The sequence below is a fragment of the Microcaecilia unicolor genome, chromosome 8 (genome assembly GCF_901765095.1).
Source record: "Microcaecilia unicolor chromosome 8, aMicUni1.1, whole genome shotgun sequence".
Taxonomy (NCBI): Eukaryota; Metazoa; Chordata; class Amphibia; order Gymnophiona; family Siphonopidae; genus Microcaecilia; species Microcaecilia unicolor.
Window position 1 is genome coordinate 240,167,180 of NC_044038.1, and position 24,148 is coordinate 240,191,327.

A 24,148-nucleotide genomic window follows, 5' to 3' on the forward strand; every position below is an offset into this window, starting at 1 on the left:
AGGCATTTTGTGGCCACATCAGCTGGTTCCAAGTCTTGAATGATATCAGCCAGCACATAAAGAGAATGTCAATCATCACTCAGTGTATGGAGATCTGCAAAATTTGTTGCCACTGATTTCAGCATTAACCATTACACTGTTCCATCATATTAATATGCTTTGCTTAAGCATTATTATTAACTGATTGTTAATTTTCATTTGTTTAGCCAATGTCACTAGTTATTACCTCATATGGTAAACCAGTGCCATCCAAATTTGTCTGTCGCAGTCCTCACAACAAAACAAGATTCAGACTATGACGTGAACATCCAATCCAGGTATATTCTCGAAAAGCAGCTTTCATATTACTGGCATTGTCTATACTGAACACATGATGTTGCACAGTAAACTTGTCCGGAATCAACTTCACTGTTAGTTTTACATTTTCAGAGGTATGATCTTCATCCAGCAGTCATGTAAATAAAACAGAAGTAGCCAAGATACATGATTCAAATTGCCAGTTATCAATGTACTGTACAGTCACAGTTATGTAGCTGTGGTTGCTTTTGTCATGTGTCCAGAGGTCAGTTGACGCTCCAAACTGCGGCACCAGAGTCAGGTTGTTAATGAGTGGGGCCTTCTCTTTCTCCACAATTCCATCAAGATGATAAGACACTTGACTCACAGAGCATGACTTGGTCCAGGTCAATATTCTCAAGTTTAATGCCAGTGAAGATGAACTTCAATGATAAATTTCTGAATCCATCCCCATCAACAATAGAAAGAGGTCCGACGTCTGTTACATGGCAACTACAATGTCTTCCGCTTCAGTTTTGACGTTTCCAGAAACTTTCCTAGTATTATGTGACCGTGAAAAGCCTGGTATAGCTGTAATTTTTGTTGCTAGTGTACAGTTTGTACAACAGTCCATGTGAGCCCATAAGCCATTGGTCCCATCACATGATTTCCACTGGAGAATTGTCTTGCATCTTGAGTAAAGTACAAATTGCACTTGTTCGGCATCCACTGTTAATTTTTTTAAAAATTCATACTTTGCTCTTGCCCTATGATCACTGTTTGAATCGATAAGTTTCTGAATTTGCCTTTCTTGTTTCCTTCACCATAACATAAAATAATTGCTAAAGCGCTATGAGACTTTCTGAACTGGAAACACTGAAATACAAGCTGGTTTCCTACTTCCCACCATGATGTTTCCTGTTGCTCTAATAATATCACATAATTCTCATAAATATGATAAGCAAATGATCTGTATAAATAGAAGGTAAGTACAGGGAGTAGGAGCAAGAAACTGGCTGAAAGCATTTTGAGAATTGAGATTTTGACTACACTCCTACAAGAAATCCTCAACAACTTCTATCCCTGCAGGAATCCCACAATCTCAAAACTCATACCTATTAGATTCCTGCAGTCCCCATGTCTATGCAGCTCTCTAGTACCATGCTCTTCAGCAGGCTGTAGCCACTTCCACGCAAAGAGCTGGACAAATTGATCTGGCTTCCAGGGTGGATGCCTTGATCATGAAGACAACCAAGAAGTCCGTCATCTCACAGGAGGAGGACTCTGCCCTCAAGGATATCCATGATCAGTAGGAGCACGTCCTTAAGCAAGTGTTTACCTCCTCAGCAGTAGGTGTACAGGCTGCTTTATGCAGAGGTATTGTAGCATGGGCGCTCTTGTGCCGAGTTCAGCTACCAGAATTCTTGGGGTTGACCCAGCTGGAGTGTGGGGCAGCCTTTTTGGTGGATGCTCTTTACAGTCTAGTCCATATTTCAGCATAGTTGGTGGCTGCACCATTAGATTCAAGGTGTACTTAAGAAAGCTGCCCTTCAAATATCAGATCGCTTGTTTGATGAGGACTTGAAAAAGCTGATAAAGGATCTGTGAAAAGCTAGGCTGAAGCAGCTCCGACCATCATTGGGCATTGCTCAGGCCTCGAGCAGTAGGTCTTTGTCCAAGGACTGAGGTTGGTACTGTTAGGGTGGGCAGTCCTTGGTTTCAGGGCCACAAAAGCCAGAAAGGCTTGCCATTTTGTGGAGCGCTGTGGGCATTTCAGCCTCTGGTGCAGGAGTCGAGAAACCCCAATGAGGGTCAGCTGGGCCTCTCAGTTCAAGTGAGGCAGGTTTTACCTCTTTACCACAAGACTGTCTTCATCACTTCTGATCAGTAGATTCTGGAGATGGTGCAGTATGGGTATGCTCTAGAATTTGCCAAATCTATTTCTACACCTGTATAGTATCCCCCTATGGTTCTCCTCTCGCCTGTGTTCCCTCTGGATCAGGGGCAGGAATGCTACTCAATCTATTTTGTGATTTCCCTACAGGTCCCAGTGATCACCTCTTTCCAGCTGGATGAGTTTCTAGTGTTGCTTGTTTTGGTGGAGGCCTACCTTCATATCATGTTCAGGGAGGCTCACAAGTGCTTCAGCATCTGTGTCCTAGACAAACATTTTCAGTTCAGGGTGGTGTGATGATGGTGGTGGGTGGCGGTGGTACATCTCCACAAACCAGGTATCTAGATATCCCTGCTTGGCACATCTGCAAAACAGCTATTTAGGTATCCCCTGCTTAGACGGTTTGACTTATTGGGCCAATTCAGAGGAGGGCTCCAAGAAAGCAACAGTGGTGGTGATTTGGCTATTGTAGTGCCTCAACTGGGTGGTGAATTATAGAAACAGAGAAAAATATAGGCAAAGACCATATTTTATTTTATTTTTAGTTGTTACATTTGTACCCCACATTTTCCCACCTATTTGCAGGCTCAATGTGGCTTACATAGTACCGTAAAAGGTGTTTGCCAAGTCAGTTGATAACAAATACAAGGTTATATAGTGGTCGAATGAGGTAGTTGTGAAGGGTCGAAAGGAAAGAAGATTGTATGTTGTCCAGTTCGATCATTGGTTATGCTGTGTTGCTCAATCTGGCCTATCCAGTCTAACCTTCCATGCCATCTACGTTCCCTTAGAGATCCAATGTACTTGTCCCAAGCTCTCTCAAATTCAGGTACTGTTTTTGTCTCCACCACTTGCACTGTGAGGCTGTTCCACAAATTCACCACCCTTTCTGTGAAGTATTTCCTCAGATTGCTTCTGAGTCTGTCCCGTTTCACCTTCATTCTATGTCTCCTCGTTCCAGAGCTTCCTTTCAGTTGAAACTCTCCTTTGCATTTATGCCACGTAGATATTTAAATGTCTTTTTCCTTAGCATCCCTCCGGACCGGCCCAGAATGTGACTGATGGGTTGTGTACGCCTTCCAGCAGTTTTAATAGCCGCCCTCTGGACTGACTCCATCCTGTTTATATCATTTTGAAGGTGCAGTCTTCAGAATTATACACAATACTTTAAATGAGGTCTCACCAGATTCATCTTCAAGGGCATCATCGCCTCCTTTTTCCTACTGGCCATTCCTCTCCCTATGCACTCAAGCATCCTTTTAGTTTTTGCTGTCATCTTTTCTACCTGTTTGGCCACCTTAAGATCGTCTCAAGAACTGGGGTATGTACAGTTTGAGACCACGAGCGGGATAATATTCCTTGAAGCAGAGCAAATGCTCAAACTATAGTCAGAAAAGAGGGCCCTGTGTGGGCTGGAAGCCCTGCAAGTCTAGGACTATCTCCAGCTTCTTAGTTCCATGGCAGCGACACTAGAGGTTGTACACAGGTGAGGGTTCACATGCACCCTTTTCAGAAGGCCTTGTTGTTTTGATAGGGTTTGACACGCATCTTTCTAGGGCCTTGTGGGAGGTACCTGGTTTGGTGAAATGTGTCTGCCCACTTACTAAAGAGGGTTCCTTAGATCCACCTGACTGGGGATTTGTGACTATGGATGTATGCTTCTCAGGCTGGGGGACATATTGTCTCAACTGGATTGCTCAAGGTTGGTAGTCTTGAATGGAGGCATCTTGGTCCATCAATCATCAGGAAGCTAGAGCCATTTGATTAGCACTTCAGTAGTGTCTCCCCTTATAGGGGAATGCGGTTCGGGTGATGGCCAAAAATGCCATAGTAGTGACTTATATCAACAGACAAGAATAATTGGGTATGCCAGTGAGTAGAGCTACATCTCATGATAATCAGCAGTGCACATCACAAGAACGGAGATTGTTCAAGTGGATTTTCTCATCAGGAATCTCCTGGATCTAAGGGAATGAGAACAGAGTTCATTAGCATTCCAGCTGCTATTAGAATACTGGGATCCTCCATGCTGCAACCTGATGGCAGTGTATTGGAATGCAGTGTGCCCAGTTTTACAGTGAGAGGAAGGAGTTTGGCTCAGCCAGCATCAATACTCTGGTGTAACCCTGGCTGCAAAGGGAGTCCCTCTGTGTTCTTACCCTGGGTGCTCTGCAAAGCAGCCAAGCACCATTTTCTCCTCAACCTTGTGGCCCAGGATTGGACCCATCTCTCTTGCTACATAAAACTGATATGTTTGCTGCCTCTTCCATGAGGAAAGGGCCTGCTGAGGCAGGGGCCAGTTGTCATGGACTTTCCAGACGCCTTCTGGCTTATGGCATGTCCATCGATTTGTCATTGAAGAACAAAGGTTGCTCAGCTTTGGTCACCACCATGCTTCTCAAGGCTCGCAAGCAGTCCACATCCCTGACATATGTCCAGTTCTAGGGGATTTTTGAACAGTGGTGTGTTGCGTGTAAGCTCTCACCATGGCAATTAGAGTTGTCTGCTCTTCTCACCTATCTGCAGGATCAGGTTGGCACTAAACTCTCTGAAAGACCAGGTGGCAGCTGTTTGTTGTTTCTATGGCAAAATGGGGGGAGGGGTAGTCCCTGGCACAACATGCAAATGTTGTGCTTTTTGTGGATGGGGTCAAATGTTTTCACTCTCCTCTGTGGACTGTTTTGTCCAGTGGGACCTCAACCAACTTCTCAATGCCTTGATGGGATCTTTATTAGAGCCCTTGAAATGGGTCCTTGAAGGATCTTACTCTAAAGACAGTGTTCCTGGCCACAGTTCACTTAGTCCTGTCAGGATCCTTATTTGTCAATTTATGAATGAGGTAGTCCCTTGTACATTTCTGTCCTCCTTACCAGAGGTGGTGTCTCCTTTTCATGTTAATGAGATGGTGGCTCTGCCAGCCTTTTTTGAATAAGGGCAGGTCGGATCCAAACTAGAAGTTCCATAAATTGCATGTCCATAGAAATCTGCTCTGCTAATTGCAGGTCACAAATTCCTTCTGAAAGTCTGATAGTTATTTTTTTGAGGGCCTGTGTAAGAATAAAGCTGTTTCCAAGTCCTCCATTATGCACTGTATTAAGGTGATGATCAAATCAGCCTACATCTTTTGGCAGAAAACAGTTCCAGAGGAGAGCTGTGTGTGCATTCCACGCATGTGCAAGCAATCTCTTGTGTGGCTTCGTCTGCAGACATCTGCAGAGTGGCCACTTGGTTCTTGTTGCATTCTTTTGTGAAGCATTATAAGACTGATGTTCTAGACAGGAGTGATACTTTTTTTGGCAGAGCTGTGAGTCAGGTGGGCTTCTTTTTCCCCACCCAGTAAGGTATTGCTTCTGTATATTTTCTATCGACTACACAAAGACTCCAGTATTTTTTCTTTATCACAAAAACATTTTATTGTATTGCAATGCCTGCTAACCTCACTAGCACCGCTGCCTACTATTAAAACCTCACACATTCACTCCTCCGCTCACCTTGCACACCTGTATTTAATTTAAATACAAAACAGTTGATTTTACATTTTAAACTGCATACTTATACTGTTTTGTATTGTGCATATGTTTTGCCATGCTTATACATTATATCATACTCAAATAATCAAAACTCAGTCCTGCCAGCAAAATGGTCCTTTTCCTACAAACGCCACGCCTTCCGCATGGACGCAGTGAAAATGTTTCCACATAAACGCTGGATGACTGTTCTTCATGGACAAACTCTGTATGTCCGTTAAACCTCCGTTGGCTGTTCAAATACGCCACCTCCAGTCATTAGTATGCATCACAATACAGGTGCTGTGTGCTCGGTGACTAACTCAACAGTCCACCATATCTGTTTCATGTTATGCCGGCTCCTCAATGCAGAACCGCATTTCACAAATCTTCCTCAGGAGGAACCACCATCAAATTTGTTCTACACCTCCAGTGGCTGCATGCCGGATTGAAACTCCCTTAGGGCTGAGCCACAGACGCCACCCAGGAAATCACTGCACGTAGCACATCGATTCTGCTTTTAAAAGGGAAACACTGTATATTTTGTTGGTCTGGACTCGTCCAGCAGGATATTAGAGAAGGTGAAATTTATTCATGCCTGTTAATTTCCTGTCTTTGAATCCTGCCAGACCAGTCCAGGACCTACTCTCAGTGGCGTACCAAGGTGGGGGCGGTCCGCCCCGGGTGCACGCCGCTGGGGGGGGTGCCGCGGCGCGAGCCTGCTGCGAGAGTTCGCTAACTTCTCTCGTTTGCTGCAGCTCCCTCTGCCCCGGATCAGGGGGGGCTCATTCCCGGGGGGGGGGGGGTCTTTCGCTGGAGGAGGGGGGCACCGCCCCCCTAGGAACGCCACCGCCTACTCTGGAGACTTTTGGCATTGGGGAGTTGTCTCTTGGCCTTGTCTGCCTTCCGTAGAACCTTTATTGCGTACATAGTTTTTTTATTATTAAGTTTATTAGTGTGTTCTGCAGTGATTCCTCAAGGAGTCTCAACAGGTGAAATCTGGTTGTCGCTTTTCTGCTGCTTTGGCATTGGCATGCTGGAGAGTTCCAGGCTGCACCAGCTCTTATATTAGTGATGTCAGTGTAAGATTTTGGTTCAAAAAAAAAAAAAAAAACTTTGGTTCTCTTCCTCCATCTTTGACGGTAAGGGGACACAACCCATTGTCTGTCTGGACTAGTCTAGCAAAATTCAAGGAAAGGAAATTAACAGGTTTGAATACATTTTACCTTAAGTAGTTTATCATGTTGCTGTATACATTTGTAGTGTCATATTTATTTACCTATAGTCATTCTTTCTATAACGTCTGTAATATTACATGTTTTATTTCCCCGGTCTGTTTCACCGATTTAACTTGTGCTACTACCTATCCATGGTCCCCCTTGTTGCAGAGAGAGTATAGTAGAGAAAGTGGTAATGCTTCAAGGAGGGGTTTGAGTCCCCCCAGTATTGAGCATACTAATAAAATGAATCCCACAGTGTAACTAACCTCACTTAGGCAGTAAATGGGGAAACCTATATTCTGTGCTGTAGAAGATCAGTGAGAGAGAACGTGGGAAAATGATGTGGTGTTGACTTTTTGACCAGGAAATGACGTCAGAAGAAAAGGCAATGATCACAAACCTCAGCAAGTGTGACTTTAATGAAATGAGTCAGTACTTCAAAGAGCAGTCTGAAGCAAGGAAGCAAATGACTAAAGAAGAGAAACAGGTGGGTTGCCTCCTAGTGGAGCTCAGATTATTGATGATTTCATTAATGGACAGTTGCACTGGATTTGTCTTGAAGACCTACCACATGCTAAATTGTTTTAAGGCATCTGTGTTTTAAATCCCCCCTTTGCCTTTGATAGAAAAAGGGGGAGGTGGCAACTTGTAGAGCATAGAGCAGGATGTGTGTATTTTTAAGTTTTTGTATTAGCTTTGGTTTTAAGTTTTCAACATTTTTATTGATGACAATCAAAATTAGACATATTCCATATCTGGCCTTAATAACATAGCCACAACATAACATACATAACAAAAAGCTAGTGTAGAAATCTGTCATCAATTTTTGCTTTTTCCCCTTTTCATCCCTACCCCTCCCTCTCGTGCCCCAGGGCTTGGACTCTGATAGTCCTAGGGCAACCCCCCCCTTCCCCCCTAGTGGAGCCATATATATCGTTTGGACGCTCTCTGGGACTCCTTATAGTATCCTCTTACCCCTTATTCAGAAGCAAGCTTCGCCCCTTAGGACTCAATGTCTGTAAATAGGGACCCCAAATCTGTGTGAACCGCGCTAAACTCTTCGGGGACCCCTTAGCCCCCCTAGCTTCCCAAGTAACCAGCAGATGTACTTGATTTCTCCAGTGCCAGTAGGCTGGCACCTCCGGTACAGTCCAGTATTGTAAGATGCTTTTCTGGGCCACCAAGCACAATTTACGGCTCAGGAGACGAGCTGTCTTAGAGCACCTACCAAATGCCCCTTGCGTATTCAGCACAAAGTGGTCCCAGGATCCTGTCACAGGGGTCCCCAACAGTTGAGTTAAGAATTTAGTAATCTCCCCCCAGAAAGCCTTCACTCCGGGGCATGCCCAGAAGGCATGATATAATGTGTGTGGGTAGTGGCCGCACTTAACACATGTGGCCCCTTGCAGGAAATCTACTTAGCTTTGGTTTTAAAGCGAAGATATAAATATTAAAATAACATTTTAAATATTTGGGTGAATTCTAGATAAAAACAAATGACCATAGACCAAACATTCTACATAACAACCACTTAAAAAGATTTATTTTTTTAGGAAATTAGAAGAGATAGATGGACATATATAGATAGATATGCACACAAACCAAACATCTAAATATAACATATTACATCCAAGCTTATATTGAGGACATATAGCAGACATCTTCAAAGTACATGCAAAGAATTATATATCAAAAATAGTGAAATGAAAAATGAGTAAAAAGTGATAGGGGAATGGGAATGATGGCGGATCTTTTATGTTATGGGAGTGATTTTATAAGGCATTTATAGCCACTTGCAAAATTGCCTGGGATCATACACAAAAGTGTGTGCTACTGATGCATAGTATGTACTTTTATACAGTTGGGGAATAATTTGATAAATGTGTGTGTGTGTATATGTATATATATAATACACAATACAATAAAGCTTCGACTCTGCTGTATACCACCAAAGGATCAATGCAGTTTACAATATAAAATAAAACTAGGCCAACACTAGGAAGAGGCATATCATCATTCATAATCTATCTAAACTGCCTTAATAGATAGCAAATAATTAAATGAGTAATACATTACGAAATCTCAAGTAAGACACTTTCACTCAACTTCAAAGGAAGGGAGTTCCAAGACTGCGCTGAACAATAAAGCCAGAATCATGGGAAAAATTTATATTTCATATTTTGTACAGTGGGGAAACTGCAACAAACAGCGATCCCTAGGTCTAAAAGAAAGACCTGTAGTACCCATAGTGAATAGCTCCACTGAATAGTCTGGAATATAGCCATAAAACAGTTTATGCACAAGAATGCAGAGCTTAAACTTACATTGAGCCTCAATTGGAAGCCAATGAAGAGATATCTAAAAGGGGAGTTCCGTGATCAAACTTGCGTCTACCACAGAGCAATTTTGCCGCCGTATTCTGCAAGATCTGCAGGCGTTTCAAGGATGTCTTAGAGCAGCCAACATAAAGTGAATTACAATAATTAAACTGAGACAGTACCAACACCCCCAATACCCTCAGTGACATTTCCAGAATAAAATTAGAACCCAAGATATTCAAAGACGCATTAAGAGGGTCCATGGTAGGGGGAGATAGACGCAAGATCTTTGTTTTGTTAGTATTTAAGTTTATATTGAGAAACCCATTGCTCCATCAGCCTCAGGTGACTTGCTGTTTCACTTATACTGGTCTTCGTTATGTCGTCTGCATACAAATACACATCTTTAGAAAATTTTAAAAGATTTTCTGAAGTCATTAAAATGTTAAAACTGGTGAAAGGGGGGAACCTTATGGAACCCCCACTATAGAACTCCAGGGCTCTGATATTTTGTTTTTTTCAGCACTCTACATAATACCCTCTTGCCCAAAAAACCCTCAAACCATTGTATCACTTCTACTAGGCCTAAATTACCTAAAATATCCAGTAAATCGAATGTTTGCCAAGTCAAAAGCAGAATCAAGTCAAATTGCAATAAAATTACTAGAGACAATAAAACTCTTAACATGCGCTAGCAGAGAATTTAGTAGTAGTTAAGTGCTGAAACCTGATTGTCGATCCAAGTGATCTTCCAACTGCCTAGCCACTAATCCCTCCATAATCTTAGCAAACGACTACTACTATAAACTACTATAAATCATTTCTATAGCGCTACCAGTCGTACGCAGCACTTCACAATTGAACATGAAGAAAAGACAGTCCCTTCTCAAAAGAGCTTACAATCTAAATCAGGACAGACAGACAGGACCAATAAGGGTAGGACAGACAGAAGGACACGTAGGGAAAGGGACTATTGAAGAGAGGACATTGACCCATGCCTAACCGAAAAAGGCTTAAGGATTCTGCCTCTTTGGTTATAGCATCAAAGGATACCAATGATGAGCATTGAGCATATGAATGTCCATCTTCATCAGAGCATAATACTGGGAACATTCAAATACTGGTGACTACTGTATCTGCAAAACCATCCCAATGTAGGATCGTTCATCCTTATTGACACCAGAATGGGTGCAACAGACCTAAAACCACCAATAACAACTCAGGTGATCTCAAAGGATCTACTAGTGCCTACTGAGCCCCCTTCAGTTTTGACATAGCTTGTCTTCAAAGAGGAGCTGGATAAGAGAATCAAAGAGCAACTTGTCCAGTGTCTGGCTTGGCTCAATGTTTCAACAATGGCAACATCAATCTTGAGAGAGATGAAGGTTGCAGCAGTCCTTAAATCCTGTGCATTGCCTGTGGAATGTTCATTGGCACCAGGGCCTCAGGGTGCTGTAGTTGACCATCCCAAAGCCCACACTGAGTGCGTCGGGGGAAGAAGTTTTCCCAAGGCATCAATCATTGTCAAGTTCTGGATGCCAACAGTCAAGAACTACCTTCATTGAGTCTTGGCTGCTAGTCAGGTGCAGACCCAGACATTTTTGCTAGAATATTTCAATTCATAGCGTTCATGGAGAAGGAAGGTACCACTTGTTTCTCTTTGGATCTCTACAGGAAAGGAGAAAGTCTCCCTAGGGGACTTCTCCTTCACTGATTTTATATGTGAAATTGATAACCATTAGATGAGGATGACAACACTGAGTAGATGAATTGGACAACCTGAAATTTCTCTGTCTCCAGAAGGAGCACATGACATTGCCAGCTCATAAGGTCCTGAAAGGTATAGAAATGAGAATGTTGGAGAATCCCACTCTACCTTTCTGTGCATCCCTATGAATGAGCAAGAATAGCTTGAAGACATGCCATGCACAGAGAATTCTTTTGGAGATAAGGTGAAAGGCAGTTACTCTGGTTAAGCAGCATTGTGATACTGTAGAAGTAAAGCAGTAGTTCACCACCTAGTGGTAGACAGAGGCATGCAAAGTCTTATTAGACATTGGAACAAACACCCTCCCTGACACAATTATATCCACCTGTTCTAGTACCCATTAGTGATTACAGAGCTTGACTTGTACAACCTAGTTTGGAAGTCACAAGGCTTTTCTCCGGGAACTGCCAAAGTTAGTCGGTGGTCACAGGAAGTGCTTGTTCTGGAGGTCGATCAGATGAGTTGATAAGGTAGATAAGAAGCAGAAGAGAGAGTGTGTCTGACAGTGACATGGCAGGCGCTTTTATATGATTTTTGAGATCAGCACCATCTCTGATGCTTTGATAATACCGCAGCAGGTGATTGGACAGTGCCCTGATGTTTTAACTTGAAAAACCACAAGAATGTATTGATGTCACTCTGAATGCTTTTCTTGGAACTCAGGGGTCCTATCATCTGAAGGGTCAATCTGACCAAAAGTGTCCACATTTCTTTGTCTTCCATCAGCCAATTTGCAGTTCTAACAGAGTCACAGGTATCTTCTCTATCAGGCTTGCCTGGACATGTTTAAGCATAGATCGATATGAAACAGAAGAAACAAATCTCCGCAAGGGTATGTAGTGTGTGACGAGACAGCGAAGATGACTCAAACAATAGACGACGCTCCAGATGAAAAGAGCTATTTATTGGAAGGTGATCAAGACTCGACACAGCTGTGTTTCGGCCGATTAGGCCTGCATCAGGAGTCTCCTGTGTTCAATAATTAAACCCACTTGTAATATTTGTCATCGTTAGTATGTCTAAAAAGCTGCTTGATGCGCTCTGTGCGCCAAAATAAAACAAAGCTATAGTAAGCAGTAAAACTTTAAGGATGAGCTCAATCCCCCCCCCCCCCCCAACTTTTTTTCTGAGGAGCAGCCTAGCCCTATCCAGCATGACTTCCACAAAGCTGTTTACATGTTGCAGGAACTGAGAGCTAATGTTCAGTTACTAGATTAAGCCATGTAAGTCAGATGAGCCACACAGATATTACATGTTCAAAAAATGACTTAGCAGTATGATAATACTTTAATGTTTCAGACTGTTTGCTTGAGGCTTATTGTAAAATGTACATATTAACTCCTGTCTTTAGAAAATCAAAGTGGAGAATGAGAAGCTACTTCAGGAATATGGTTTCTGCGTAATGGACAATCACAAGGAAAGAATTGCCAACTTCAGGATTGAGCCACCAGGTCTCTTCCGAGGGCGTGGAAACCATCCCAAGATGGGCAGGCTAAAACGACGGATCAGACCAGAAGATATCATCATAAACTGTAGCAAGTAAGCCCATGAAGCATGTCATATGTACAACATGCCAAACAATGAAGACAGATACAAACATCAAAGGGTTTACCATATGTGGAAGTTTGTTCCAATATGTTTCACAGCTGGCAGGCACTACTGCTTGAGCAGGATAACTGAGATAAGCAGCTGTATTCTACTAGTTGCATCATAGCACTTAATGTCTCACCACCTCCTGCAGTGGTCCTTTATCTCCGTGCTCCTCCTGATCTCAGGAATAGGAGGACCATAGCAGTGCTTCTATAGAATAGAGAATGACACGGGGATGGGGATGGGGCAGGGATAGATCACACGGGGTGAGGACGGGGACAGAGCCCATGAGGACGGGAACAAACTTTTGTCTTCACGTCACTTTCTATTTTGAAGCCTGTTAATGAACTGGACTGTTATGATTGATGCAGACGACAGTATTTTTATTTTTTGGAAAAACAAGCAAACGTGGTGAAGGCGGTTAGCTTAGCAGAGTTTAAAAAGGGGTTGGACGGTTTCCTAAAGGACAAGTCCATAAACCGCTACTAAACGGACTTGGAAAAATCCAAAATTCCAGGAATAACATGTATAGAATGTTTGTACGTTTGGGAAGCTTGCCAGGTGCCCTTGGCCTGGATTGGCCGCTGTCGTAGACAAGATGCTGGGCTCGATGGACCCTTGGTCTTTTCCCAGTATGGCATTACTTATGTACTTATGCTGGCCACAGCTAGCAAAATTTGCCTGGGGGATCCTGTACATCCTGCTACCAGCACATCTTCTAAGAAGACATCTTCTATTGCAGGAGGGACTGTGGAAGACAGGAGAGCTAGACTGAATCCTGAAATTGTTGATGGCTTCTTATTCGTCCACAAATTCAAAAATCTCCCCTCTAGGGCATACAGAACGGGTTGTATTTTATACCTCTGGACAATTTAACAGGGTGGATTAGGATTTTAGGATTCCTTGGGGTAGTAGAAGTTGGAAGGGTAGAGGGTGGTGGTAGTGGTGGGAGGGTTGTTATAGCTGCTAGTTGTTGTTATTGTTTTCTATTTGTAATTCCTTTTAATACTTTCATAAAAAGATTTAAATATAAAATCATAAGTGTTTGAGGCTTCTGCAGATGAGAACAGAGCTCACAGGGATGGGGTGGGGACGGAGACGGGGCAAGGGCGGGGACAAATTGTGTCCCCCGTGTCATTCTCTACTGTAGAACAGATGCTGCTAGGCTCCAAAGAAGAATTTAAAAAACTGGGTTTCCCTTGCACCCTGAAAAGCCAGCAGCACTGCTGGCTTGAGCCCAGGTCAGATCACTGGTGGTGCTGATAATGAGAGAGGGGGGCATACTGCATGCAAGCTCCCAACTGCTGCCATCTCAGGTGGGCTATGCTCCAGTACCTTCACCATGTGTCATCTTCAAGTTTTTCAAGCCTACACAACTCTTTCAATGAGCACAATGCATACCCTTTACTAACTAACAGTGCTATAGCACTTAGCAACTTCAGATTCTCATAATTTTCTAACTTCTTAGTATCTAGTCCCTCTAAGATATGATGTGGATAAGACCAGCTATCCTTGCATAGCTTAGGGCCCAATATGGTGCGGAAATCTGTAAATGTGTTTTGAGGTGGATATTCAATGCACAGAATAAATTTAACCAAGAAGTGATCTGTCTAAGGGGTAACAAATATTATCAGTCTCAATACATGACAGTCATTAAGGGCTAAATAATATCTCCAACTCTGTCCTTTTCAAATGAGTGGAAAACAGAAAATCATCTCCTGACGGTGAATGAGCTCACTCTTCGGCTTGTAAATTGACATGAACCTTCAAGTGTTCTCTAGTTTATAAGCTGAGTTTTATTATTTTTAGAGTTCAACTGTAGGTTTTTTAAATGTAGCAGATATTTATTGGTTTACCTTAATTTTCTATCTTTTCTGAGGAGAAGCAGACGCACACAGATATTCTTAATAAAATTTGTGTGATCCAACAAAAAAAGTTTATCATGCCCTTAAAGCAAACACATTCCTCCTCTCCCTTAGCAACTTTTGTGACTATTTTGAATGCCTAACTTTTTGAGACTGCTTCATTTCCTGCATTCAGAGATTCAAAGGTTCCGTCTCCACCTCCTGGACACAAGTGGAAAGAGATTAGACATGATAACAAAGTGACCTGGCTGGTGTCCTGGACTGAGAATATACAAGGGTCCATCAAGTACATCATGTTAAATCCCAGTTCTAGGATCAAGGTAATATTTATAACACTGAAACATTATTGGTCAGCACTATAGACCAGTGGATACATATTCATGACAGTCATTTGGCCTGTTGTAGCAATGTTTTTGAGTATCTCTAGCCAGTCGGATTTTTAGGATTACCACAATGCATATGCTTGGTATAAAGTAGCTTAAATTGCAGACCCATTATATTCAGATCTATCTTGTACATATTCATTATGGTAATCCTCAAAACCTAACTGGCTAGGCACCTCCAAGACAGGAATGAGAAGCATTGCTCTAATGGATTGGTGCTTAATTACAAGAAAATTGAAGTGGCTTTATTTTCTGGACCACCTGCTTTTGTTGACTCAATATACTTCCGGTCAAAGGTAGCTTGATTCCAGTTGTACTTTGGGTATGGTATTTGGGACTGCTGTTGGATTCTTAGTTCCCCTTTATACCACACGTCAGGCAACTGATTAAGAAGGTCTTCTTTAACCTTTGCTTGTTATATAGAGTATGTGAGCTGTTTTGCATTGTTTTATCATTGCTGTATTACTGTAATGGGTCTTTTTAATTGTTCCATCCACATGGTTGAAAAAATCCAGAACTTTGTTGCTCGTTCACTCACTGGTACTAAATTAAGGGAGCATATAGCTCCCGTATTGACCCAGTTACACTGGTTACAGATCGGTGCCATGATACAATTTCAAGGTTCTTTTCCTGTTAGAGCTTTGCACTTTCAGGATCAGGCCCTGCTAGAGATTCCTTTATTTAAAATTGCTAAACTTTGTTTTATTTGTTCGTGTATATTTTCTGTGGAGGGTCCATGTTTATGGAAAATGTTTCCAATGGATTTGCACACATTTTGACATTTGATATCCATAAAGGCCTGGTTATATGTATCAGGCACTTAGGGGGGATAAGTGTTTGGGTTGTTTCTTAATGAGTTGGTTTTCTAGTACTGTCTTTTGTTTTACTCTTAAGCGCTTTGATAGTTAATTTAGTAGTGTATAAATGAAATGAGAATTGTAAGACCTAATATAAAAAGTAAAAAAAACCTTACCAAATGAAGATTGGCCCTTCTCAAATGTGCCAAAGAGCTTAAGACATCAAAGCCTGAAATAAGGGAAGGTGATAACAAAAGAACAAGGCATAAATTATATGAAATCCAGAAATCTCGGCAGAAATCCAGGCCATGGTATCTACCTGCCTGTCTGACATTGCTGCCTGGATGTCTCACCGCCACCTGAAGCTCAATATGTCCAAAACTGAGCTCCTTATCTTCCCACCTAAAACAACTTCTCCCCTTCCTCCACTTTCTATTTCTGTCGACAACATGCTCATTCTTCCCGTCTCATCTGCTCGTAACCTTGGGGTCATCTTCGACTCCTCCCTCTCCTCCTCTGCACATATTCAACAGATTGCTAAAACCTGTCGTTCCTCAGCAATCCTCCAGACCCCGTTCAAGACGCTTGGGTTATGGACTCCTACCAGCAGAGGGAGACTGAGAACACTAAAACTTCTTATAAAAGTAGCCTGTGCAGACCTTCTACTAACCAGTATTTTCTCAGTCTCAGCAGAGGGTAGATGTGTGCAGCCTGTGCAGTGTACTCAGTCTGGTAGGCCCGTTTGGGGTTTCTAGGTTGGGTTGTAAATGTTAGAGAACCCACACTTGGATCTCTATTACAGGGTGTAAGTCCTAAGGGGCTTCTTATTCCCTGTGGGGTGTCACACCCGGGTGGCCGTGTCCCTCCCCCTGTGCTCTTCCTCTGGAGGACTGCTTGACCTCGGCTACAGACCTCGTTCTGTACCCTTGAGGCGTTTAGGCATCAGCAACGAGGTTTAAAAATAAACGTTTTTAAAAGGCGGCTATTTTGGCCGTTCTTGTGGCAGTCCAGAGATAAAACGTCTTCAAGGGCATTCTTGCCTTAGGCGGTTTTGCCTATTAGTCTGTCAGAGCACAAAGCAACTGTTCGTTTTTATTGTGTTCGCGGCCATTATGTCTAAGCCAGCGAGGTGTCGGTTTTGCGCGAAGAGCGGCGTTGAACTGAAAGGTGGCCAATATAAATTTTGTGGGGAGCCTACGTTGTCAGCGCTCTTGCCCCCCGTGCTTTCCCCTGAGTCAGCGGAGGTGTGGGGCGGCGATTTGACCACACATTCCGGGCCGGCAACGACAGGGCTGGTTTTGGCGGGAAACGCGGCCATTTTGGCTGCGCGTCCTGGGTCCGCCTCGATGGAGCCGTTTTTGGCGGGAAGTGCGGCCCTTCTGGCCACTCATTCCGGACCGGCGCCAGGGAAACCCGTGTGTGGCGGGAAGTGCACCTAGTTTAGCCACGTATCACGCGATGGACCTGCCGCCTTGGGAGCGAGGGGGGGGGGTCCGTCGCGGAGACTGCGGGAAGTGTTGTTGGGGCTTCAGCAGTGTCGGGGGGGGGGTCTGGCTTCCCCCCTGACTTTGTTTGGTCTCTGTATAATGCCTGGAGAGCTGGCCCCTCTCAGGCTGTTTGTTCCCCGGAGGCTGCTAGCTCAGTGGGAGTTAAGCGCCCACGGGTGGATATTTCGAAGCCTATGGAGATACTTTCTCTGCCTGGGTCGGACGTTTGGAGTGACCCAGGAGAGGAGGATCTCTTAGATGTGTCTGAGGATCAGGATGGGCTAAGGCCTGGAGAAGATTCTTCAGTGGTTTGCATTTTTCATAAGGAGTTGTTGTTAGAGCTCATTGATCAGGTGATCTCTACTTTTTAAGTTTGCTCCGGCTGCGGAGGGACCCCAGGTAGATCCCTTGGTTAAGGGGATTCGGAGAGCCTCCCGTTCCTTTCCCATGAATTCAGACATTAGGGACATAGTTTTTCAGGAATGGTCTGTGCCGGAGGCTGCTTGTAAGGTGTCTAGGGCTATGGCACGGCTGTATCCCTTGCCTCCGGAAGATTTGGCCCTGCTGAAACCACCTACTGTGGATGCTGTGGTTACGGCGGTTACTAAGGCTACGGCCATTCCGGTGGATGGCGGTACAGCCTTACGGGATCCTCAGGATAGGAAGCTAGAGTCCTTTCTGAAGCGCAGCTTTGATTTGTCAGCTTTGGCCTTGCAAGCCTCTGTGTGTGGGGGCTTGATAGCCAGAGCTTGTTTCCATTGGGCGGAGAAGCTCTTGGATGAGCCTGCGTTAGATAGGACTGGTTTGGTTCAGGACCTGGCCAAATTGGAGATGGGGTCTTCGTTTTTGGCAGACACCCTTTATGATTTGCTAAGGGCTTTGGCTAAGGATATGGCTCTGGCGGTGAGAGCTCGCAGGGCTCTTTGACTTAGGGTGGCAGATGCGGCCTCTAAAGCAAAGTTGTGTTCTCTACCTGTCAAAGGTTCTATGTTGTTTGGAGAGGACTTGGATAAACTGATGAGTGGTCTTGGGGATACCAAGGTCTCACGGTTTCCGGAGTTACGGCCTAAGGCAGCTAGTTGAGGTGGTTCGGCTAGATGTCGGTTTAAGGACGCGAGGCAGTACAAGCCGGGCAGATTAGTGTCTCCTTCTAAAAGCTGGTTTATCCAGCGGACGCAGTCCTTTCGGGGTGGTCGTCGAGGAGGTCGGGACTCCTCCGGAGGTGCCGGAAATGGTAATAAGTCCTCCTTATGAAGGTGTGCGGGTCCAGCCTCTGGTGAAGGTCGGGGCGCGACTTCATCTGTTTTATCAGGGGTGGACCCAAATTACTTCAGATCAGTGGGTGCTGGAGGTCGTTCGCGACGGTTATGCGCTCGAGTTCGAGCACCCGCTGCCGGATCTGTTTCTTCCCTCTCCTTGTCACTCTCGAGTCAAGTTAAAGGCTATTCAAGAGACTCTGGGTCGCTTAATCCAGTTGGGAGCTGTGGTACCCGTTCCTCGGCACGAGCTGTGAATGGGTTGTTATTCCATTTACTTTGTGGTGCCGAAGGAGGACCAGTTTCGACCCATTTTAGATCTCAAGAGGGGCGCTCAAGGTGCCATCCTTCCGCATGGAGACTCTGTGCTCGGTCATAGTGGCTGTGCATCAGGGAGAATTTCTCACGTCACTTGATCTCACGGAAGCGTATCTGCACGTGCCGATTCGAGAGGCCCATCAGGATTTCCTTTGTTTTGCTGTTTTAGGGAGGCACTTTCAGTTCTGTGCTCTGCCTTTTGGTCTGGCAATGGCTCCATGCACCTTCTCCAAGATAATGGTGGTGGTAGCAGCGGCTTTGCGGAGGCAGGGAATTCTGGTGCATCCGTATCTGGACGACTGGTTGATCCGGGTGAAGTCTCGGGCTCACAGTGTGGCGGCGACAGCTCAGGTGGTCGCGTTTCTGGAATCGCTCGGATGGGTAGTGAATGTAGTCAGTCAGTTGATCCCATCGCAGAGTCTGGAGTACTTGGGAGTGCGGTTCGACATGGCAGTGGGTCGTGTTTATCTGCCGGATTCTTGGATCGCCTCTCTTCAGCAGCAGGTCCGGCTGTTCAGAGTCCCACGGTTCGAATGTACCTTCGGGTTCTGGGCCTCATGGCAGCGACAATAGAGGTAGTACCATAGGCCAGGGCACATATGCGTCAGCTTCAGGCGGCTCTGTTGTCCAGGTGGTCTCCTCAGGTACACAGTTTGGAGTTGCGGTTGCCATTGAGGGGGTTCTTCGGCGCAGTCTCCAGTGGTGGCTGTGCTCAGCCCATCTGAAAAAGGGCATGCCGTTGGAACCTCCTCAGTGGGTGATTCTGGTAATGGATGCCAGTCTGCTGGGCTGGGGAGCTCAGTGTCTCGGTCGGTCGACGGAGGAAGCTCAGTGGTCTATCAACCTGTTGGAGACTGGGGCGATTCGGCTAGCTCTGTTGGCGTTTCGCTCAAGTGTGGTCGGAAAGACGGTAAGAGTCATGTCCGACAACGCGACAGCGGTAGCATATGTCAACCTGCAGGTCGATACAAAGATTCCGCGGTTGGCAATCGAGACAGCTCTGCTCATGAGTTGGGTGGAAAGGCATCTAGTGCAGATTTCGGCGACGCACGTGGCCGGGGTGGTAACATGAATGCGGATTTTCTAAGCAGACACATGTTGGACACCGGAGAATGGTCTCTGCACTGGTCGGTGTTCGGCAAGATAGTTCTAAAGTGGGGATTGCCAGTAGTGGATCTCATGGCGTCAGCACAGAATGCTCAGGTTCCTCAGTATTTCAGTCGGCGACGGGATCCGCGAGCGGAAGGGATCGATGTGTTGGTCCTTCCATGGCCTCAGCGGGTATTGCTGTACGTGTTTCCCCCGTGGCCCTTGATAGGTTGAGTCCTACAGAGGATAGAATGTCATGCGGGTCCGGTGTTGTTGGTGGCTCCGAATTGGCCGCGTCGGCCGTGGTTCGGGGATCTGATACGCTTGTTAGAAGGCGAGCCTCTGCGGCTGGGGGGCTCGGTGCTGTTGTGTCAGGGTCCAATTGTCATGCCGGATCCAGATCGGTTCTCTCTTACGGTGTGGCCCTTGAGAGGGAACGGTTGAGAAGGAAAGGGTTTTCCCCTCAGGTGATTCAGACGCAAACGTTCGACGTCTTTGGCCTATGTGCGTGTGTGGCGCATATTTGAAGATTGGTGTGGGGACCGGGCATGTGTCCCTTCGACAGCTTCTGTGTCGTGCATTTTAGATTTCTTGCAGGATAGTTTTGAGAAGGGCCTTTCATTGTCATCTTTGAAGGTGCAGCTGGCTGCTTTGGCGTGTTTTCGGGGTAAGGTGCAGGACAGGTCAGTTGCGTCTTCCCCGGATGTGGTCCGTTTTTTGAGCGGGGTGAAGTTGCTTCGTCCTCCTCAGCGGCCGGTAGTTCCACAGTGGGATCTTAATATCCTTCTTGACTCTTTGGCGTGTTCTCCTTTTGTGCCCTTGGAGTCTTGTTTGATAAAAGACCTTACTATGAAGGTGGTCTTTTTGGTAGCTATATCGTCGGCTCGCCGGATTTCGGAACTTCAGGCTCTTTCATGTAGGCCTCCGTTTCTGTGGTTTTCTAAGGAAAAGGTTTAGCTGCGTCCAATGCCTTTGTTTTTGCCTAAGGTGGTATCCTCCTTTCATGTCAATCAGGTGATTTTTGTTGCCAGTCTTGGGGGACCAGACGGGGGATGCTTCTCAGCGTTTGGCGAAATTGGATGTGCGCAGAGTGGTGAAGGTTTACTTGCACAGATCGGAGGAATTCAGGTCTTCGGACAGGTTATTTGTCCTTCACGGGGGGCCCAAGAAGGGAGCGGCTGCTTCTAAGGCATCTATAGCTCGGTGATTGAAGGATGCCATCTCTTCGGCTTACATATTGCATGGCTGTACGGTGCCGATGGGGCTCAAGGCACATTCCACTAGGGGGATGGCGGCTTCTTGGGCAGAGAGTAGTTCTGTTCCACCGGTGGACATTTGTAGAGCGGCGGTTTGGTCCTCCCTGCATTCTTTTGTCAGACATTACAGAATGGATGTACAGGCAAGGGAGGATGCCAGTTTTGGAGCTGCAGTCCTGTGCTCTGGGCTTCGCAGGTCCCACCCTTAGATGTGTTTACTGCTTTGGTACGTCCCAAGCGTCTTGAATGGTCTTGGAGGATTGATGAGGAAGGTGAAATTAGGCCTTACCTGCTCATTTTCTTTCCTCTTGATCCTCCAGACCGTTCAGGAGCCCACCCAGTGTATCGGACAGTTCAGTATGATAATTTCTTTAGACTTCAGTTGGTGATATTTCTAGTAGCTCCTGTGATTTGGGTCCTGGAGTTTTACTAAGGGCAGTTTGTGGTACCATTTGTGCCCATCTGCAGTTGAATTCCCCCGTCTTAAGGGGAGGAGATCTGAGTGTGGATTCAGTGGTTTTATTTAGGTGGAGGTGTTTTGTTCCTCTGCTTTGTTACTGTTTTACTGGTTAGTAGAAGGTCTGCACAGGCTACTTGTATAAGATGTTTTAGTGTTCTCAGTCTCCCTCTGTTGCTAGGAGTGCATAACCCAAGCGTCAATGGTCTGGAGGATCTAGAGGAAAGAAAATTAGCAGGTAAGGCCTAATTTCACCTTACCCATGAAAAAAAAGCTTTAATAATTTACTTTCTATCTATGTATAACAAAACAAAGAGGAAATTAGTGTGGCATTGCACCGGAAGTCAAAGGAACCACCAACTGAATAGCAGTGGGGAAAATGAACTTGTATAAATGTATGGCAGAGCATAGACAGAAAGTCAGCCACTCCTAGAATTTAGCTCGGTTTCTGCCAGATCATAGTTAATGTGCAGAAGTGACTTGTATGGACTGAAAGATCTCAGTGGAAAATGGTGGTTCTGTAACTGTCAGTTGTTTTATGTAGTTAATTAAGACGAGAAGCAGTTGCAGGAAGGGAGTAAACCCAGCACTTATTGCTCTAAAGAAATATGTATTTTAACAAACCATTTGCAGGGTGAAAAAGACTGGCAGAAGTATGAGACAGCCCGAAGGTTGAAGAAATCTGTTGACAAAATTAGGAACAACTACAGAGAAGACTGGAAGTCTAAAGAAATGAAAGTGAGACAAAGGGCTGTGGCACTGTACTTTATCGATAAGGTGAGTACCATTGAGTTGGGCTGCTTTCTGCTTTGTCTTGCCAGAAGAAAGCAGGCTTTGGGTCCCATACCACTACTATTAAAGAAACATTCGCTGAGGTTAAGCAGGATGTGTGGAGGAGTGGCCTAGTGGTTAGGGTGGTGGACTTTGGTCCTGGGGAACTTAAGAACTGAGTTTGATTCCCACTTCAGGCACAGGCAGCTCCTTGTGACTCTGGGCAAGTCACTTAACCCTCCATTGCCCCATGTAAGCCGCATTGAGCCTGCCATGAGTGGGAAAGCGCAGGGTACAAATGTAACAAAAATAAAATAGATACTATTGGAGATTCTACATGGAATGTTGCTACTATTGGAGATTCCACATGGAATGTTGCTATTCCACTAGCAACATTCCATGTAGAATGCTGCGCAGGCTTCTGTTTCTGTGAGTCTGACGTCCTGCACGTATGTGCAGGACGTCAGACTCACAGAAGCAGAAGCCTGCGCGGCCACATTGGTGATCTGCAAGGGCCGACTTCTACATGGAATGTTGCTACTATTGGAGATTCTACATGGAATGTTGCTACTATTGGAGATTCCACATGGAATGTTGCTATTCCACTAGCAACATTCCATGTAGAATGCTGCGCAGGCTTCTGTTTCTGTGAGTCTGACGTCCTGCACGTATGTGCAGGACGTCAGACTCACAGAAGCAGAAGCCTGCGCGGCCACATTGGTGATCTGCAAGGGCCGACTTCTACATGGAATGTTGCTACTATTGGAGATTCTACATGGAATGTTGCTACTGTTGGAGATTCTACATGGGATGTTGCTATTCCACTAGCAACATTCCATGTAGAAGCCAGCGCGGCCACATTGGTGATCTGCAAGGGCCGACTTCTACGTGGAATGTTGCTACTATTGGAGATTCTACATGGAATGTTGCTACTGTTGGAGATTCTACATGGGATGTTGCTATTCCACTAGCAACATTCCATGTAGAAGCCAGCGCGGCCACATTGGTGATCTGCAAGGGCCGACTTCTACATGGAATGTTGCTACTATTGGAGATTCTACATGGAATGTTGCTACTGTTGGAGATTCTACATGGGATGTTGCTATTCCACTAGCAACATTCCATGTAGAAGCCAGCGCGGCCACATTGGTGATCTGCAAGGGCCGACTTCTACGTGGAATGTTGCTACTATTGGAGATTCTACATGGAATGTTGCTACTGTTGGAGATTCTACATGGGATGTTGCTATTCCACTAGCAACATTCCATGTAGAAGCCAGCGCGGCCACATTGGTGATCTGCAAGGGCCGACTTCTACATGGAATGTTGCTACTATTGGAGATTCTACATGGAATGTTGCTACTGTTGGAGATTCTACATGGGATGTTGCTATTCCACTAGCAACATTCCATGTAGAAGCCTGCGCGGCCACATTGGTGATCTGCAAGGGCCGACTTCTACATGGAATGTTGCTAGTGGAATAGCAACATTCCATGTAGAATCTCAAATAGTAGCAACAGTGGAGGAGTGGCCTAGTGGTTAGGGTGGTGGACTGAGTTCCATTCCCAGCACAGGCAGCTCCTTGTGACTCTGGGCAAGTCACTTAACCCTCCATTGCCCCATTTAAGCCGCATTGAGCCTGCCATGAGTGGGAAAGCGCAGGGTACAAATGTAACAAATAATAATAATAATCATCAGCACAAGTTTCTCAATCTTTTGAGAGCGTACTGGAAAAACTTTCCAAGTATGCATAGAAGTTCCCCCGCAAAGACTTCTTAGTTTGTTTTTGTACATCTTGCATCCTCAGTCTGATTTTCTTCCTCCTTTTACTCATATTTGTTATCGTCTTTTAGTTTCATGATTTTCCTATTTGGGGGGGGGGGGGGGGGGGGCGGGGT

General features: G+C 45.1%; 1 protein-coding gene across 1 annotated transcript in view; it reads left to right on the forward strand.

Annotated features, from left to right (window-relative positions):
* The window catches only part of TOP1 (DNA topoisomerase I), a 148,646-nt gene that overhangs the window by 92,557 nt on the left and 31,941 nt on the right, over positions 1-24,148 (forward strand). Inside the window, exons 11-14 of the mRNA XM_030213569.1 lie at positions 7,261-7,383; positions 12,334-12,521; positions 14,613-14,757; positions 22,114-22,257. Coding sequence (XP_030069429.1) covers positions 7,261-7,383; positions 12,334-12,521; positions 14,613-14,757; positions 22,114-22,257 — 600 coding nt within the window. The remainder of the gene's footprint in view (positions 1-7,260; positions 7,384-12,333; positions 12,522-14,612; positions 14,758-22,113; positions 22,258-24,148) is intronic.